General features: G+C 35.6%; 1 protein-coding gene across 5 annotated transcripts in view; it reads left to right on the top strand.

The window, feature by feature from the left end:
• Nucleotides 1-19518, top strand: part of LOC148955629 (NFX1-type zinc finger-containing protein 1-like) — a 73173-nt gene that overhangs the window by 10225 nt on the left and 43430 nt on the right. For all 5 annotated transcript variants that reach the window (XM_089108282.1, XM_089108279.1, XM_089108281.1 and 2 more), the window contains exon 2: nt 1121-1259. In XM_089108282.1, the coding sequence (XP_088964408.1) occupies nt 1127-1259 (133 nt within the window). In that variant the 5' untranslated portion in view covers nt 1121-1126. The remainder of the gene's footprint in view (nt 1-1120; nt 1260-19518) is intronic.

Raw genomic sequence — 19518 nt, 5'->3', positions numbered from 1 at the left:
CGTAATAATTTCTGTTTGTTTTAAGTTTTAATGTTGCTTCTTACTTTTAGTTTTTTTTTATTATTTAATTTATATAGTAGAGTTGATGATCTCTACAACAATGCTGCAGGGCCTCAAACATCAGCTCGCAGAACAGAAATGTATGAGGCAATTAGAATGATTTGTGGTTTCTAAGTTATCCATGGCTTATTTAATCAGGAATGTCAAGGAGGATTGGCCACGGGATATTCCAAGGTGAAGAGAAAAGATCACACAGCACAAAGATATTAAAATATAGCGTTTAAACTAGGTAATTTAGCCTAATTATCCCTGTGCAAATACAGTAAATATGCTGCGAAAGCACAGCAATGCTTGTTGCATTTTGGACTTGAGGTTTTAACATTTACGATTGTGTTTTTTTGTGAATTGTAGAGGACTAATGCAAAGAGTAATAATATTGAGAAGTGTTTTTATATTATATAGGCCTATAATTTATCGGTTTATAGTTTGAAAGGAATGCCAAAATGACAAAAATAATTTTTCTCTATTAAACTAAAATGGAATGCAGCTATACTCAAAAATGAGCTGGCAAAAAGGATGTTTAAATACTGCATGAATGCTATTAATCCCAATTAGACCTAAAAAAGGCCTAGCCTACATAAAGTCAGTCAGCCCAAACGATAGGCTATTGAGTTTTCCTAGTTTTATCTATTGAATCCAAGCCAAAATTACACAAACATTGACTTTAACTTTATCAGTGTTTTAACCGTCTGCTTTCTTCTTTTTATTGTGGATATAAAAGAAAGATGCTAAAACAGAAATTTTGCATCAAGTTCTAGCGATTGAAGGATCCCAACCCACCCACTTTACTTTAAGCTAAAAATCGTAAGTATTACTGACAGGCATAACCAGTGTCAACATCTAGATGTCTGAATTTTTGCCTTAAGAGACAGTTTTTCGCCCAAACTTGAGCTGAAAAGCAAGTGTCGTTAAAAATCACTTTGTGCTCACAGTAGTATTTTGAACAGATATATTAGCAGATTGTCCCCCAAGAGTGACCAGCTTTCAACTGTTTTTATTAATTAATGCATTATGATTCAAGATCTAACTAGTCTTTTTTTGTAACTATTTGCCTTTACAGGGAATCATGGAGTCATCTGCCAATGAGCAAAGTGATCCTAAAAGAAGAAATCGTCAAAACAATAGAGGCCAAGGCTATCGGAGAAATGACCATCCAGCAGACAGCTGGAGAAAATCGAACTCAGACAACAGGACAAATGGTATGTATTGTTCTTGAATAAAACTAAACATGACTTGCGAAAAAAACGAGGAACGAATTGAACGAAATAGGACAAAAGCGAAGGAGGATCATATTCAGCTAGTGAATAAAAACTTTTTGTCCTTTTAGTCAGTGGTTGATGATTAACCTAGTTCACTTTTGTCTTTTGTTTTATCCTTTTTTTTTGTTCCTCGTTTTATTCGTAGGTCTGGTATAACCAGTGCAATCTTAGAACCTATTTAAGAACTCAAGATAATACGGATTCTGCTTAATTTCAATTACAAGCTATGCTAATGGTGGATTTCCTCTTCTGAAGAAATGTACACTTTAGGGGAATTTAAACCGTTATTGTTTCTTTTTCTCTTTTTCTTTTATTTTGTTAGTGTTTTCTGTTCAGTTTAAGAGGGAAGTGAAAAAACGGACAGTAGCGTTTTTTTCAGTACCGTTTCTGTTACCTTTTTTTGCCGTTCTGTTTTCTTCGATCCCACTCTTCTTTAAATTGTGTGTTTTCATTTGCGCATCATCCATTGTAGCGCAGTCCGGCGATGACTCACCGGATTTGTATTTGCAAGCTGGCAAGTATTGTTATCTTTAAGTGTTCGAAGGAAATGATTTGCAACTACAAAAATTAATAGAATACTCCGCCCCTAAGTATTGGAAACACTGACTACGGTAATAATGATAATAGTAGCTTGGAATTACATGACGTAGATTTTGACAGTAATAGTAAGAGGTCTTTAGGGGAGTATTAATTATATTTAGTGCGTGCAGCTTTGTTTTGACTATTGAGGCTATGCGAATCACCGAGGGATTGCAGATTTTGTATTAGACTCGAGACACTAAAGGGGATTCAAATTTAAATATTTTACAATTTTGTAAAGAAGTTGATTTGTTCTGTAATGTTTACTTAATTCAGAATGCTGCAATTAATGAGAATAAATTAGTTGTCTACGTCCTTTTTGATTATAAATATGCATACTTGTAAAGAAACGGAAAAAACAGTTTAACCTGTTTCTACCCTGACTGTACTCTTTTGTGACTTGTGGCTAGTAGGGTGACCGGATCTTATAGAGGGGGTAAAAAAAAATCGGAATTTCGTTTGTCTCAACCCCACAAAACGATTCCCCTTTCCAGATATTGAGATAGTCAAAATTTGACTTCAGTTAAATGACGTTAATACGTGCTGCTTGTCGCTCAACGTTTGAAAAAAATCAAAATTTTGGCCAAAAAGATGAAATATCGAGCCATAACTCCAGAACGGTGAATAATAAATACCTGCTTAATATCTCAAAGGATAGCCAATATTGTTCTTCAAAATTCATATTCTACACCTAATTGTTGTTATAAGTCAACCGAGTTACAACAGTCTTTAGCCCCAAAAATGTGACCTGGTACCACTAGTAGCGCACTTTGTGTATTTTGTTATTAAGTGATAAATTTTTATTTTTTTGGTATATTTTAGTTTAAAGCAGAAATATAATAAAAAAAGTAATGCTGATAAGTCTAATGACCTTTTTTTATTTTAAAATATAAATGTCAGGTATATAATACACTATCAAAACAGACTCAAAAATGATACAGACGTAGTACAATCATGAGTTGATAATTTTACATTGTTATTTAATCTATTCTAGAGCTTTTGTTAAAGTAGTTTTTGAAACTTCAGAATGTAATACTCGGCATTTGCTTACAACTTGGAGGCCTTCATCTTTCTTTTGGCCTTCATCTCTCATTATTATTATTCTTCATCTTTCATTATTTCTTTTGGCCTTCATCTTTCGTCAAAAGGTTGTTAAAGTCTTTTTTTAATTTAACACCACGCTCAGCCATATCATTAGCTACTTTTAATTCTTTTATAGTTTTCAGTCCTTCTTGGAAGCCACTATTTTGAGGCCAGATGTTTGGATGTTGTCTTAGAAAATCGATTTTATGTTAAATCGGTCAAAGAATGTAAACGTTTCTTTGGTTAGTAAATTTACCAATCCTCCATCAACTACCTGTTTTAATTTTTCTTCCCTTATTTTTGGGTTTACAACCCTAATGCGCTCTGACGGTTCATTGGTGCTACCATGCAGTTTATTAGCCATTAACAACATTTCGTCGTCTGTAATGGTGGGATTGAAAAAAGATAATCCCACCAACCCTGAATTCAAATACCACAAATGGTTTATAGTCTAGCAGACTATGCAAAATACCAAAATCTTGCTTTGGTGCAATATGAGCTTTTGGAGCATTGAACGAAGATTTACAATAAATTTTAACTAGAAAAACAGATATGGCACTCACAGAACCTTCTTCTTCAGACACCTTAAATTGACGGCGAAAATTGAACATTTTAAAGCAGTAAATAGCCTTTGCCATCCACCTAGCGTGATGAATGGCTCTTGGAGTTCTTAAAACCCGCAACATTGCCGTATAAAGATCCAATAGATACCAGAGCCAACTGCAATAGCTCTTTATAATCATCTTTGGGGTGGCTCTCAGTTAATTTGGTTTCGAATTCAGCAGCAACATTTGCAATTACTTCTGGAGTTACCTGCTTTTGCACTAGATTGTCACTGATGCCTATGTCGTATTTTCCTTTGTCTATCTTGGGACACACAGTGAGGAATCTCTTAAAGGTGTCTGGATGAGGCCCTGTAGTTGATCCTATTTTTGTGCCAAATGCCTCTCTTAACAGAATTTCCAAGATATGATGACGACAAGCTGGGTATAACAACTATCTTCCTAACATTTGCTCCAATATGATGCATGCTCCTTTGAATCTTCTTGTTTTGGATGTTGTAGTGTCAAAACACATCGTCTTCACGGTGCTGGAAAGACCCCATTTATGTAGGCATTCATATACAGCTATGGCTTGCTCCTCTCCAGAGCTGTTTGCTGTTACAGGAACTCCCAGCAACTGTTCCTTTTCGCCATATGAAATTGCAATGGCTATTCGCTCACATTGTTCATTTTTTAAACACCCAGTAAAAGTTTACCGTCCCAATGGACAACCAGGGGCTCTTTTTCAGGAATATTTACTTTATCAAAAAAACATGTAAGTATATTGTTCTCCAAACATTTGCTTTCTATGGCGTAATGAAGTTTTCGATACATCTCACTCAAGAGGGTTAATGTTTAGTGCTTCTGGAGTAGCTATTCAAATTCTCGTGGCATTTCTGTCGGATACCTTGCATCAATCTAACAAAATGGACAATTTCAGGTTTAAAACTTTCATCCTCTTGCTTTCAGATGGTCCTGACTCTTCTAAATCTTCTTCAGGGAAGTTCATTTCCTCCAAGATCCCAATTTCCTGGTAGATGCTGTCTACCAGGTTCAATCTTTATGCTGTGTTTCCTTTTCCTTTTTACCTGTCAAACGGAACTTTCTTTGGTAAACTAGTTAGGTAATCTCCATAGAATAAAAGACTAAATTTGGATAAACGGCTCATCATGTTTGAACATTAAGTTTTAAAATAATTTTTAATAACAAAATGTGAATTCCGAGACAGATTATGCAAAACCCGTTAAATTCTTACAATACCCGATACTGGCTCCTAAAGGTACCGGGTCGCGTTATTGGGACTAAAAACTGTTGTAATTCTGTTTTCCTTAAAATGACAACAATTATGTATAGAATATAAAGTTTCAACAACAACATTGGCTTTCTTTTGAGATATTAAGTGTGATTTATTATTTACCATTCTGGAGTTATGGCTTTATACGTCAACTTTTGGCCAAAAATTTGGATTTTTTTCAAACTTTGAGCGACTTTGCTTAATCGAGCTCAGACTTCGACCATCTCAATATCTGGAAAGGGGAATCGTTGTGTGGGGTTGAGACAAACAAATTTCTAACATCGATATTTTGTGGTCACCCTAATGGCTAGTCATTGATTAGTTTGGAAGTAGTCTTAAACGATCAGATTTAAATTATTCAGACTAAAAATTGAAAAAAAACAGAAAACTTTAAGTTACCCCTTTGAGAACCGATTTGTCACCATCCGGACCATAAATGAGGATTTCCCACAGTATATTCAATGTGTTGGATCGCTCCTTACTGCCCTTCTTATTTACCTACTATGAACTTTTTGATACAAAAAATATTTAAAATGGAAGAGATAGCGGTGTGATTTGCGGATCCATTCCCCCTTAAGGAACAATGTGATTGGCTAGAAAAATATTTAACGATTGACGTCGTAAAAAAAAAACAATGCACTAAAAGCTTTTTTTACACGGCAGCATGGGACAGTTATCTCTCTTCTTTCTTTGGTAAAGACTTTTAGCTTTATAATTCATACCACCACAGTATGTGGTACCACATTGTGGTTTTGCCTGATTAAAGTTTTTCGTTCATTCGTCATGATTCTACTTCTTGCCGGTGCTGGAGAGGCTTGCTCCTCTCCAGAGCTGTTTGCTGTTACAGGAACTCCCAGCAACTGTTCCTTTTCGCCATATGAAATTGCAACAGCTATTCGCTCACATTGTTCATTTTTTAAACACCCAGTAAAAGTTTACCGTCCCAATGGACAACCAGGGGCTCTTTTTCAGGAATATTTACTTTAACAAAAAAATGTAAGCATATTGTTCTCCAAACATTTGCTTTCTATGGCGTAATCAAGTTTTCGAGACATCGTACTCAAGAGGGTTAATATTTAGTGCCTCTGGAGTAGCTATTCAAATTCTCGTGGCACTTTTGTCGGATACCTTACATCAATCTAACAAAATGGACAATTTCATGTTTAAAATGTCTTTAACACCCCTTGCAAATGGAACTTTCATCCTCTTGCTTTCAAATGGTCCTGGATCTTCTAAATCTTCTTCAGGGAAGTTCATTTCCTCCAAGATCCCAATTTCCTGGTAGATTCTGTCTGCCAGGTTCAATATTTATGCTGTGTTTCCTTTTCCTTTTTACCTGTCAAACGGAACTTTCTTTGGTAAACTAGTTACTAGTCAGGTAAACTAGTCAGGTAATCCCCATAGAATAAAATGATCAAATTTGAACAAAAGGCTCATCATGTTTGAACACTGAGTTTTAAAATACTTTTTAATAAAAAAAAGTGTGGATTCCGAGACAGATTATGCAAAAACCCGTTAAATTCTTACAATACCCGAAACTTGCTCCTAAAGGTACCGGGTCGCGTTATTGGGACTAAAACTGTTCTAGTTCTGTTTTCCTTAAAATGACGACAATTATGTATAGAATATAAATTTTCAACTACAACTTTGGCTTTCTTTTGAGATATTAAGCATGATTTATTATTTACCATTCGGGAGTTATGGCTCTATACGTCAACTTTTGGCCAAAATTAGGATTTTTTTCAAACTTTGAGTGACGAGCGGCACGGGTTAACGTTGCTTAATCGAGCTCAAACTTCGGCCATCTCAACATATGGAAAGGGGAATCGTTGTGTGGGGTTGAGACAAACAAATTTCTGACATCGATATTTTGTGGTCACCCTAATGTCTAGTCATGTATTAGTTTGGAAGTAGTCTTATACGATCAGATTTAAATTATTCAGACTAAAAATCGAAAAAAAACAGACAATTTCAAGTTAGCCCTTGGAGAACCGATTTGTCACCACCCGGACCATAAATGAGGATTTCCCACAGTATATTCAATGTATTGGATCGCTCCTTACTGCCCTCCTTATTTACCTACTATGAACTTTTTGATACAAAAAATATTTAAAATGGAATTGATGGCTGTGTGTTTTGCGATTCCATTCCCCTTAAGAAACAATGTGATTGGCTAGAAAAATATGTAACGATTGACGTCGTAAAAAAATAATACACTAAAAGCTTTTTTTTACACGGCAGCATGGGACAGTTATCTCTCTTTTTTCTTTGGTAAAGACTTTTAGTTTTATAATTCATACCGCCACAGTACGCGGTACCACATTGTGGTTTTGCCTGATTAAAGTTTTTCGTTCATTCGTCATGACTCTACTTCCTATGATAAAAGATACTTAGATATTTATTTCCACTATAGTTCGTTAGCCTTATTATTTGACCTTGCCTAGAAAAGCCGAGAGAGATCCTTAAGCCAAGACTAGAGTACACAATAACAAAAACACGGTAATTACATATATTTTACATGTTGTTTAAATAAATTCACAAATGTAGACATTTTGCACCTCTTTAGGCATGTAATTGTTGAAGGATCCCATAAAGTATAACCTGAAATGATCCTACGACAGTGGCAAGTCAAAATACGGCAAGTGGATATTTCACAATTGATGTTTAATCTTTTAGCAAAAGAGGTGACCAGATCACTTGCATGTTGTTGGAAGTTGGAAAGCCAAATGTAGTTTGGAAGTAACGATGAGTGCCCTAGCAGCGCTGTTTTGGTATCTGGACACCTTTGAATCCTTCTTCTATGTGTGTGTGTGTGGGGGGGGGGGGTGAGGTCTGAATTAAAGTCATGAGACACATGAGAAAAAAAATGGTTGGATCTTAAACTTAGTGGGAAGTAATAGCTATTGTCATGGTTATGCCTTTTTGGGATAATTACCTGATACAACTTTTCTGCAATAGGGAAAGGGAGGGGGATTGTATATTCTTGTCATTAGAATATCTAGCAGTCTGAGTTATCGGATCTCAACCCAGCATGGTTTAAAGTAAGAGATAGTGTTTAAGCTATGTGTTTAGAGTTCCATACCTGATGTGACCCTTATAGGGGGAGGGAGTCCTTAAACTTGTTATCAGGATGTTTAATCGAAGAGGTTGTCTGATGTAATCGGAACTTGATCGAAAATCAAAGCTAATGCCCTAGTTGGGGCTTTTTGGGAATGAGGATCCGAGCTATTCTTTGTAGTGATTCACATTCCTTCGCAACCCTAGAAAGCTTATTTGTCAAATCTTTGGCTGAGCTTCTGATAAGGTCTCCGAAATGAATGAATAAAAATCGATAAAAATATTTCTCTCAATATCCACTACCTGCTTGTCACGTAGGGATCGCAAGCTAGAAACACGTAAACTCATGCCTGGGAGTTATTTCAAGCACTTATTTTTGCTTTATCAGGTGATTGATCAAGCGAGGGGCTGTAGGGATGAAATTTTTTAATGTGGTTATAAAAGAAAAGGGACTGGGCTTAATTGTGGTCATAAATATTGACCGCGTCAAATGTAATATCGTTCCTTAAAGCTGAGAACTTACACTTTATAGGTTCTCCGATAGCGCCGCTTATAGCGCTAAAGATTGTGTCAACTAGGCTAGCGCCGCCCTCAATTAATGGGAGAAAATAGAATATGTAGACATATAAATGTGGCCTCTTTTTTCTTGAGCTGTCTGGAGATCAGATTCCCTGGGAACGTCCTTGGAGATTTTGCGAACTAATTACCTGCTACTAGACTGGATGCAGACATATAAAATGAAATAAACACAGGTAAAAAACAATAGGTTTATTGTGAATTGAATATTTAGGTGCACATCAATGAATCACTTCGAAAGACAAGAAGGGGGACAGAGGTACAAAAATCAAAGAATCGCCAAGACCGTGCGCCGAGTAATTCTGTCTAAGTGGTCCTGATTCTCCATTACGAAACTATTCAAAAAGCACTTCTACCCCACTATCAAACTTAGCTCTTTAGCCTTACGCTGTTAGAACTGGCTCACAATTGGCCCGAGTGGCCCCAAGGATGCGAACCCTTCGTCCAATAATACGTCTTAAATATTTTTGATGATTTAGACGTTCACACGGTTCTTATCGTTTAAACTTCCTGCGAAAGTGACTGCACTTTTTCTGTTTGCTGATTAACGACTTTCCATTTTTGAAACTAGATTTAACTAAATTAGAGGAAGTCGAAAGTATCTTTAGAAAGAAGGAACTTTATTTTGGAATTTTAAATATATCGCATTTTTCTCACAGTAAATATTACCCTTCCCATCAATTAATGACGTCCCGTCATTAGTATTTTCTTGCCTTTGGGCTTTTAAAATGTTCGCCATTTATTAACTATTTCTTCTACATAATTATTTTAAATTTATGTTATGGCTTAATCAGGAGTGCTAAAAATTTTCTCTATTACTTTTCTTATTTTATTCTACATCCCTATCTAAAATGCATCTACTGGACTAAGATCATTCACGGTTCTAGGCTAACTACTATACTAAAGATTTTTTTTTCCTACATCTAACACTAATTACTTTTACATTTCCAACAAGGTTGGGGCTATTCTACCTTCACATAAGATCTTTTTTTTTTTAATTCACTTTTTACAAGGCCTTTTTTTTGCTGTCTATATGGCACACTACTTTCTATCTACGCTACATTAAATGCTCGACAACGCTATCTACGCTACATTAATAGCTCGACAACGCTACACATAACTCTATCAAGACATCTAACACTACATACAAAAACGATTTAAAACACACAATATTGGGTTCACCATATTCACTGGTAAAATTAAAACACTTTCACTGGGGATGTTTTGCTACGCAAAGTTAATGATGGGATATTGGGATTTTTGAGTTATCAAAGTTATTAAGAAGTAACATATGTAAATTCACATCTATTTCAGTACCTTCGAGTATTTTTAGCGTACTCAATCCTTCTGTTGTAAATTATTTTCCTTCACTCTTTTCGTCTTGGCAAAATTTTTGAAGCACTTACGTTATGGTTTCTTCATGGGACAGTTCAAGCACGATTGTGTTCACACGACAGGCTTTCTCTAATTGTAAGCTGGGAAATAATGCTTCCACCTACAGGTGTTGGAATATGCCATCAGAGTTCACTCTCACCTGCTTTTCGATAGTTCATAGGGTGCCATATCTTTTGCGATATTTTGAGGCACATAGAGAATGTATTCTCGTATAAAATTGTTCTTTTGTGTCTCTTATAAAATTGTTAGCTCATGGCTTGCGTCTATTAAACTTTGTGGTGATTCCTAGGTTAATCACGGGGGAATTGAAGATTGGATTTGGACGGGTTGACTTCAAACTATGGTGACTCCTTCAAAATATTGTCATTAACTTCTTAGAGGGGCATATTGTCACTGGCTTGATCACTGTAGTTAATTTTGGTTTCTAGGTTCTTTTTTTCAGAAATTATCTCATACATTTATGGCATAACAGAGATATGAACTTTTCACACAGAGGGGATAGGATGGATTCTGGGAGATGGTCGAAAGGGATTCGACGCGTGAATCTGCGTTTTATAAATAATTTTCGGGATCATCAAATATCATCACCATACAGTCAAATGGTTCTGGGGTCCATAATGATTGTCAAAGGCGATATTTATGTATTTATATCTTGTACTGATCGTTTGGGTTCTCAGCATTTATGTGATTATATAGTTCGATAAAGCACTGGATACTGGGATTAAAATATAACGTTACCTGATACGTAATATGGTTTGTGGTTGAAGAAACAATCATCAAAGGTAACTGTTGTTTTCGTAGACGAAGCTGGGATGAAAATTGCCTGGAGTGTATGATGAGTATTCTTCGTTGGTTGAGGTATGATGAAAATAGATGCTACTAGGTTGTATCTGCACTTGGCAACTCATTGTAATGCTCGATATCTAATGTGTCAATCCACTTCCTGTAATAAAAATAACGAGGCAGAATCACACGTTCTTTAAAGTAAATACTTATTGTACAAATAAGTCACGTATTAATCGGGTACATGAATTTTACGCTATGAGACAGAGTTAAATAAATACACTAATATTAGTACAGAAAACTAAATTTTTATCGTGTTCAACACTCCTTCAACACTCAGTTAATTTTACATTAGATTTAAAATAATCATTTAAACAGAGTTTACGCTACATGGTTAATTTTGAGGTCTAATTTTACAACATGTTTCATGCCTGCATTGCTCATGCACGTCCGTGCTGTTTAAGAATCGCATGTTGCAGCGTCATAACCACACGGATTGACGTAAGCGACACTACAATGAGGGATCAAGACATAGCAATGATGAGTGGAGACCTCTATACCAACTCGTTTTCTAATGTCTTCCCTATTTCTTGGCTTAGACGTTCTCATGGGGCTCCGGGTTTAACCTCTGCATTTCAGCTGTTTCCCCGTGTTCATCTCTTGGTTTTCGTCTTCTTAGTCTTAGAATTTTTCCGTAATTAAAAGTCAGTAGGGGGTTCTTATGGTCAGGGAAGTCGCGAATACGAAACATACGGCCAATAGTATGTTCCACCAGAAATTGGTCGATTCTTTGAGTTCATTCGTGTTTCTTTCTAGTCTTGTTACTTGTTGAAACATGGCCTCGATGGGTTTGGGGTCCAATTTCATAAAGATCTTTCATGCGTCATGGCTAGCTAGCAATGAATTTTCCTGCTTGGATATTACTCCATGTTTTACAATATCTTGGGCCACTGGGTAAACAACGAGGATTAGGATGATATTCTTAAGCCTCATCTTATTGTTTGTTTCTAGAATTAATTTATCATTAATTTTACCCATTTTTTGCAAAATTCGTTTGTTTACTGCTTTGTTATTATTATATATTTTTTCAAAGGCATTTTAATTTTTAATTTAGGTTATTTTTTTTTATTATGTAATCATTTCGTGGCATTGGCCAAAGAAAACTTATTTGTAGGCGTAAAACAGAATAAATATTTTAGGATTAGATAGGCTAGGAAAGTAAAGTTAGGACTTCCGAGCTTTATTCTGGTCGTGATATACCTTAATGACTGGTTGAGATATAACTTTAAAGCGTAGCTAATAATCACTATACAATTTAATTTTACATTATATTTCTCGAGTAAGAAACACATGAATAAGCAAGCGTGCAGCACGTAATTACACTGGTATCCTACTTTATGTGTAGGCCTAAAATAATTATAATCTGCACTAAGAAAAAATATTTCATATAATTAGACGCTTCTGTACTGGTAATTTCTTGTTTTGGATAATATCCATCTTGGTTAGGACATGGGTCGATTTTTCATAGAAAATCCGAGGGCGAACACGCCCACAACAAATTAAAAGCTGCATGGGCTTTGAGTTCCTCCCCAGGCTTCCCACAAAACTTGGTCCAACACCACTTCTTGTTTTCAGTCGACCATGAGCGTCCTACCTTTGGGCCTTTCTCTCTGATCACCAGTGTTTTGAAATCAGTCGTATTGTTTTTTTTTCATTAATATTTACTTGGTTAGTTTTACTTGCACACTGTTGAATTTATTATGGTGTTAAATTTATTATATTTGAAATTTGTCTTTACATTAATTAGGGATATTTCCATCTGTCAGGTTTTTTAACCGTTCTACCTGACTGTGTCGTTATTTTATCCTCTGTTTCTTGCGGTTTTTTCTTCGGTTTCTTTTTCGGTTTTTCTTACGAAATAAGGTCAAACTTTTTGTATTTTTTTTTGAAAAATTCTTGCCCTTTTAATCTTGTTTCTTCCGCGTGTGCGGCGGCTGAAGTCGGTCTTGATTTTCCTATTTCTTTAACTACTATATGGTCTGATTCGACGTCAAACTCTTCGGAAGTAGTTTCCGACGAATCCGGATTAGAAATTTTAGAGGTGGCACTTTTTGAGGTATCACCTGCCCTTCCTTCGTAAATTTCTACTCTTTTGGAAATAGAAGGTTTATTCTCTAAGTCCTCGCTGTGAGTTTTCAACTCGGGGGATTTGAAAGATTCTTGAGAGCTTTGGGAGGAATCAATAGTTTTTGCAGGGTTCCTCCATTGTTCGAATGTCTTGTCCTCGAACGGATGGGGCATTTTTTGCACTAAAATTTTTCTCCATGAAATCTAATGATTAGGTTAGACCTTTGACGAAGATATGTAATGATATTGTCCTTTCTAGTCATCCCCGGTAGTTTTATAATTGAGAAATGTAGTCTGACTCGTTTTTATGTGAAAATTCCTGAAATCCATAGCTTTTCGTAGGTTTGTTTTAGGTGAATCTTTGGGGGGAGTTTTCTTTATAGTCATAACGGGGTTTTCTTCAACTCTTTTTAATTCCTCCTGTAAAGACAGGGGACTTTCTATCGGTGATGCAGGGGAAACCATATCGTCTGGAAATCTTGGGGGGGGACATGGTGTCAAAATTATATCGGAGGAAAATTGGGCTTTTGGAGATACTGTATTGTAACTCCTACGCTCGTCGTTGAATAACTTTTTTGATCTTTTGGTGTTTTTATTTCTGGAAAAAATCCTGGTATTAGGGATTTTTTCTTATGAACAACTAGATTTTTCATTACTAAAAATTCTTCAAAGTTTTTCTCACCACTGTCATCTTCAAAATAATCTTGTTTAAAATTTAAGGGTTTTAGCTCTGACAATCTTGATTTAGGTGGCTCATTTTCCGAATCTGACGAATCAGTAGAGGAGGGATGTGATACCCATCTTTCCGGAAATTCGGCTCTTTTTATTCTGCTAACATGTGCCTTGTAAGTTCTTCCGCTATCGGGGTTCTCCATTTTAAAAGTATAATCGTTATCGTAATTTTTGACTATTCTGTACGGTCCAGAATATTTGTTGGAAAGTTTTTTTCTTCCGTTTTTGCCTCGTTCTTTAGGTAAACGAAGTCTCCTACTTTGAAATCTATACTCCCCTTGACTTTGGGTTGGTTTCTTAGCTCTTGTTTTTTTTTAAAATTTTCCAACTATTTCCTGACTATTTTTTAAGTTTTTCTGGTCCTATTAATGAATTCTTGTTTTTAATCTTCCGAGATATTATAATACTGCCGAGATTCAATAATCTCATTATACGGGATTCTAAAATCACGACCAAAAAGTAAATAAAATGGATTGTCTTTGATTGTTTCTGAATAAGCAGTATTGATTACGTTAGTTAAGGAAGGTAAGAATTGATCCCAATCGCTCCTATTCTCTTTCGTATAAATACTTAATACATTCGACAAATTTCTTTGCCTATTTTCTATTTTACCATTAGCTTGTCGGTGGTACGGAGCTGTCACCAATTTTTCTGTATTAATAAAACTCATTAAATCTTTTGTTACATTTGAAACAAAATTTCCTCCGTTGTCACTCAAAATCTTATTTGAAACGCCAAATTGTAAAAATAATTTTGCTAACGCCTTACTGGTGGCATAAGCACCTTGATTTTTTAATGATTTTGAAAAAGTAAATCCTGAAAAGTGGTCTATAACCGAAAGAATACAAGTATGGCCTCTGCTGGAAACAGGTAAGGCTCCACTTGTTCCGTATAAGTCAAATGAGATAATATCGAAGGGGTACTTTGCTACCGGGACCCTTCCCATTGGAGGATTAGGATAAGCTGGGGTGATTTTTCTTAAGTTATATGCTTCGCATGTACTTACAAATTCTTTAAGTTTTGTCATTGCTGACGGCACGTAAAAATATTGTTTTAATTTATGGAAAGTTTTCATTACTCCTAAATGTCCACCTATATCTAAATGAAAATATTCAAATGCAGGCACTATTAAGTTTTATGGTAATACAGGTATTATTGAAGTTTTGTTTTTTTTTGTCTCAGCCGTCACTATTTTACACAGCATCTCTTCATCAAGATCATAGTAATAATTATCTATCTCTTTTCTAAGAATTTTGAGTTTATCTGGTAACGTATCATCATTAACAAATTAATTAATAAGCGCCGAACACATTTCGTCCTTTCTTTGCTTTCTTTTTATATTTTCTAACGACAAGGGACAATAGTTAACCTTATTTTCCTTTACTGCTTCTTTGACTTTGTTTTTCTTACATTTATGTTTGCTCTTAGCATTGATAGCGTTAACTTCATTTTCCTGAGCTTCCGACGGAATGTTTTCTGGGTATCTACTCAAAAAGTCGCAAGCTGCATTTTGTTTGCCTTTTAAATGTTCAAATTCGTAATCTAGGTCTTGGATTTTTATAATCCATCTAGCTAGAATGCCCGTGGGTTTTTTTTAATGTGCGCAAGTGCTGTTAGATCTTATGGTTTGGCCGTATCATAGACTTACGACAAATCAAATAGTGTCTAAGTTTATCTACATGGTAGATAATAGGTAATTATTCCAATTTTGTGGTGAAGCAACTGCCGTTACTTTCTGATAGCTCTCAAATCAATAAGCCGATAACTTTTTCTATTTTTTTTGATTAGAAGGTCCTTGGAAAGGATCAGGGTTTCCCATGGGAACTATTTGCGATAGAATAGCCCCAATGCCTTTTGAACTAGCATCGGTCGTAACCACAAATCCTCCGTTTTCGAAATCAGGAAGTGATAAAATTGGTTCAGAAGTGAGCGCCTTTTTGAGACGGCCTAGGGAAGTTTGAGCTTCCTGGGACCAGGTAACATTTTGGGAGTTCCCTTTAGTTAATTTCGTGAGGGGTTTCGAAATTTGAGCGTAATTGCGTACGAATTTTCTAAAGTAGCCAGTAAGACCTAAAATTCCTCTTAATTCTTTCATAGTTCTGGGGGCCTTGAGGTTTTCAACACATTTTATTTTATCAGGGTCTGGGGATATCTCCCCTTGTGTCACTACTACTCCTAAAAATTTAATTTTAGGTGGAAATAAATTTACTTTCTCAGGCCGGTATTTTAAATTGCCTTGTCTGAACTTCTCGAACACCTTAGCTAATGTCGCTAAGTTTAGTTCAGTATTTTCCCCCATGTATATGACATCGTAGAAAAAATGCATGATATTCTTTAATCCTCTTTATAGGTGCAGTAGGGGTCTAAAAAGCGCGCTTGAACTTGTTTTCAGTCCAAATGGTACTCTTAAGTATTCATATGAGCCACGTTCAGATGCTGAAAATGCAGTTTTATGGACATCCTTTTCGGCTATTTTCATTTGGTGTTAGCCTTGGGTAAGGTCCAAAGAAGTAAAAATTTTGTTTTTGCTTGAAATTGAGTCAAGAATTTCATCTATTCTTGGTAGAGGAAATTTATTGCTAACTACTTGTTTATTAAGGGCTCTATAGTCTACTACAAGTCTAAGATCACCATTCTTCTTTGGTACTTATATCACTGGTGCACTATACGGACTTATACTTAGGCGTATAATTTCATTTTTTTCTAATTCCTGAATTTTATTTTTTAACCATTCTTTGTGCTTATATGGCACACGATATGGCTGTTTTGCTACGGAATTACCAGTCGTTAAAATTGAATGTTCATAAAATGGTATCAGCCCGATGTCATCTTCAGATGCCGAAAACACATCTTTAAAATTCCATAATAATTCGCATAATTTTTTCTTCCACGTCAACACATTTTTAAAATTCCATAATAATTCGCATATTTTTTCTTCCATTTAAAAGTTCCAAGTCCGTAATATGATCCATATTAAATTTGTTTAAAAATTGCGATTTAGTTAAAGGATATTAGTTATTTGAAGTTTTAATACCGTTAACTAGGTTTCTTTTAGAATTTTCCCATGTATTTAAATCATTCTCCGTTAAAACCTGGATTTAAACTAAACATATCTCCTTTTTAATTGTAGTTGTATCATTCTCTTGATTATTAGTTACCCTAACAAAACCTTCTATTTTGTCATAAGATATATTCTGTTCATCATAGAACAAATTTTTAGATATTTCAGACGGTGTCGCAAACCGAGTTTGGTATTTGCTAAACACTGGGTCAATCATCTGTGATATTTGAATTTTTTGCATCGTTTTGGGGGACTTTTGTTTTCCTTATCGCGAATCCGTAATATTTCTCTTTATTTTCATTGTTTATTAGATTCATACTGGCGCTATGCTGCGCCATTGTGGCCTCCTGTGGCGTCACGTTGGGTTTTACTATGTTTTTTCATAGTTCCACTATTTTCTTGATTTCGTTTGACCTGTACTGTCGCATTTCTCTTATTTTTATTTTTGCCAATTCAATATTTTTATCATTTAAATTTACTTCATCTCTGCAATGTCTTTCAGAATAATTGGTCAAGTTTATGATTATTCCTTTTTCTCTTTGCGAGACATGAGGTTCAAAATATTGCGACATTATACCGTCAGAAATTTTGTTTACTGTTATGTTGCCTTCGTATCCTCTGTTACGATTTCTTAAGGTAGAAATTTCGGCCCCTACTGTGGCTGGGTAGAAAAGGCTCTAGTTAGCTACGTTCAATATTACTCTGTTAGATCTTAAGAATTTGCCCCTATGATTACTTTATATCGAAAGATATCGCATATTATAAACTTTCTCGTAACGGTCCTATTGTCTCTTTTTACAGTTAGGCAAATGGAACCTCTTGCGTCCAATTTAAGGCCTGTCACACTATTTAAATTGGGATTATTAGGGTTCCTCTGTCGCCTAATATGCAGAGGCAACATATTAAATACGCAAGAGTTTATGATACTAATCGTTGCACCAGAGTCGATCAAAGCCTCAAAATAAACATTTTCTACACAAAAATCATTAAATATAGGTAACTTGTTATTAATATCACTACAAGACGGCACAACCATTGTTTTGGACCTATTAAATATTCCGGGCAACCTCTGGGTCCAATTTATATTTCTGAAGGGCCTGAAACGTTTCCCTGAGGATTTATTTCATGTGTCGGTGCCTGTAATAGATATTCAGACGTATGAGTTTCCGTAGGCGTATCTAATTGATTTACGTCTGTCTGTCTTCGCCATGTATTATTATGGTAACGTGGATGTCCTATGTCAGTGCCGCTTGCTGGCACTGACAGCCATATTGGCTTATATTGGCTTTGGCGAGTATTTGGGTTTTCAAATCGGTAATTAATTTGTCTGTTGGGGGGAGGGTTGTACAAGTTTGGTTGGTGCGTGTTGTAAGGTACTGATTGGCGCAATCCCCCTGCCTATAGTCTAGTGCACGACCGGTGCTAAAATTTGTTCTTCCGCACAAATGGTTGCCGTAATTTTGCGTGTTACAGACAGCGATTCTTGGTATACGTTTGGGGACATAACGGCACTCTCTCGCGATATGCCCAACACGATTACAATTATAGCACCTTATTACTGTAGGGCTATATTCGTAATTGGATTGTTTGATAGGTTGAAAACGTACTGTTTTCTGCCTAGCGAGTTCTTGCGTTTTATTTCTTTGTGGTACTGGGGAGTTATCCCTTGAAAAGAAATTGGGAGACGCCTGATCGCTCTTGAAGTTTATGTTCGCATTTGAATCGCCTAGGCTATTTATTTTTGCTTTACTGTGATTTGCGACCATCGTGTCGACTTCGATCAATCGCTCTACCTCCTGAACTGCGATATCCAATGTCTGAATATTTTTGGATATTACCACTCTATATAGTTTTGGGGGTAGCCCTTGCAAAAAGGTATTTAGTATAACTTTTTGATACAGTTGCCCCGAACCACTTCCGTATTTTGCTTCTACAGAAATGCGTATATTATCAAGGTATTCTCTTATATTTCGTGAAAAGTCAGAGCTCACTGTTCCGTGTTTTAATTTATTTATGGAACTGGTTTCTATAAACCTATCTTTAAATGCTTTTAACAAGTTATCAACCGTAGTTACTGGCGTTATTGCCTATGGTATGCTCAATCTGTTTTAGAAAGGTTAAGGCCTGGCCTTTTAATCGTAGTAGGAGCATGTTGACTAACAGTTCTAGCTCTGTTTTTGTTAGTTTATAAACTGGGCCTATTAGATGTTGTATTCATAAATTTATAATTGACTATTGTACTCTGTGATAGATTTTGCCATTTGTATATTTCTCGCGACCAATGTTTGTGCTATTAATTGTTCTTCTAAATATTCAGACATTTTTTTTTTGTATAAATTTTATTTTTTCACTTAACCTATTTTGGTGGAGGCTATTATCTCCTAAGAGATATTTTAAAGGGTTTCCTGCCGTAGTTTAGCGGTTATAGGCCTAATCACTTTAATTATAGGTCTGTATCTCTCTCATAATTAAATTCGAATTACAAAGTTTATAGCGTAATTAGTTCGCAATTTTTCTTCCAATTTCCGACTGTGCCATTTGTAGCGATGAAATTTTTACTGTGGTTATAAAAGAAAAAGGACTGGGCTTAATTGTGGTCATAAATATTGACCGCGTTAAATATAATATCGTACCTTAAAGCTGAGAACTTACACTTTATAGGTTCTCCGATAGCGCCGCTTATAGCGCTAAAGATTGTGTTAACTAGGCTAGCGCCACCCTCGATTAATGTGAGAAAATAGAATATGTATACATATAAATGTGGCCTTTTTTTCTTGAGCTGTCTGGAGATCAGATTCCCTGGGAACGACCTTAGAGATTTAGCGACCTAATTACCCGCTACTAGACTAGATGCAGACATATAAAGTGAAATAAACACAGGTAAAAAACAATAGATTTATTGGGAACGAAATATTTAGGTGCACAGCAGTGAATCACTTCAAGAGACAACAAGGGTGACAGATGTACAAC

This window comes from Artemia sp. Qi Xiang Cuo, chromosome 2 (assembly GCF_049724085.1).
Source record: "Artemia sp. Qi Xiang Cuo chromosome 2, ASM4972408v1, whole genome shotgun sequence".
Taxonomy (NCBI): Eukaryota; Metazoa; Arthropoda; class Branchiopoda; order Anostraca; family Artemiidae; genus Artemia; species Artemia sp. Qi Xiang Cuo.
The sequence above is the reverse complement of the archived record's forward strand: the minus strand, read 5'-3'. Positions and strand labels throughout refer to the sequence as shown.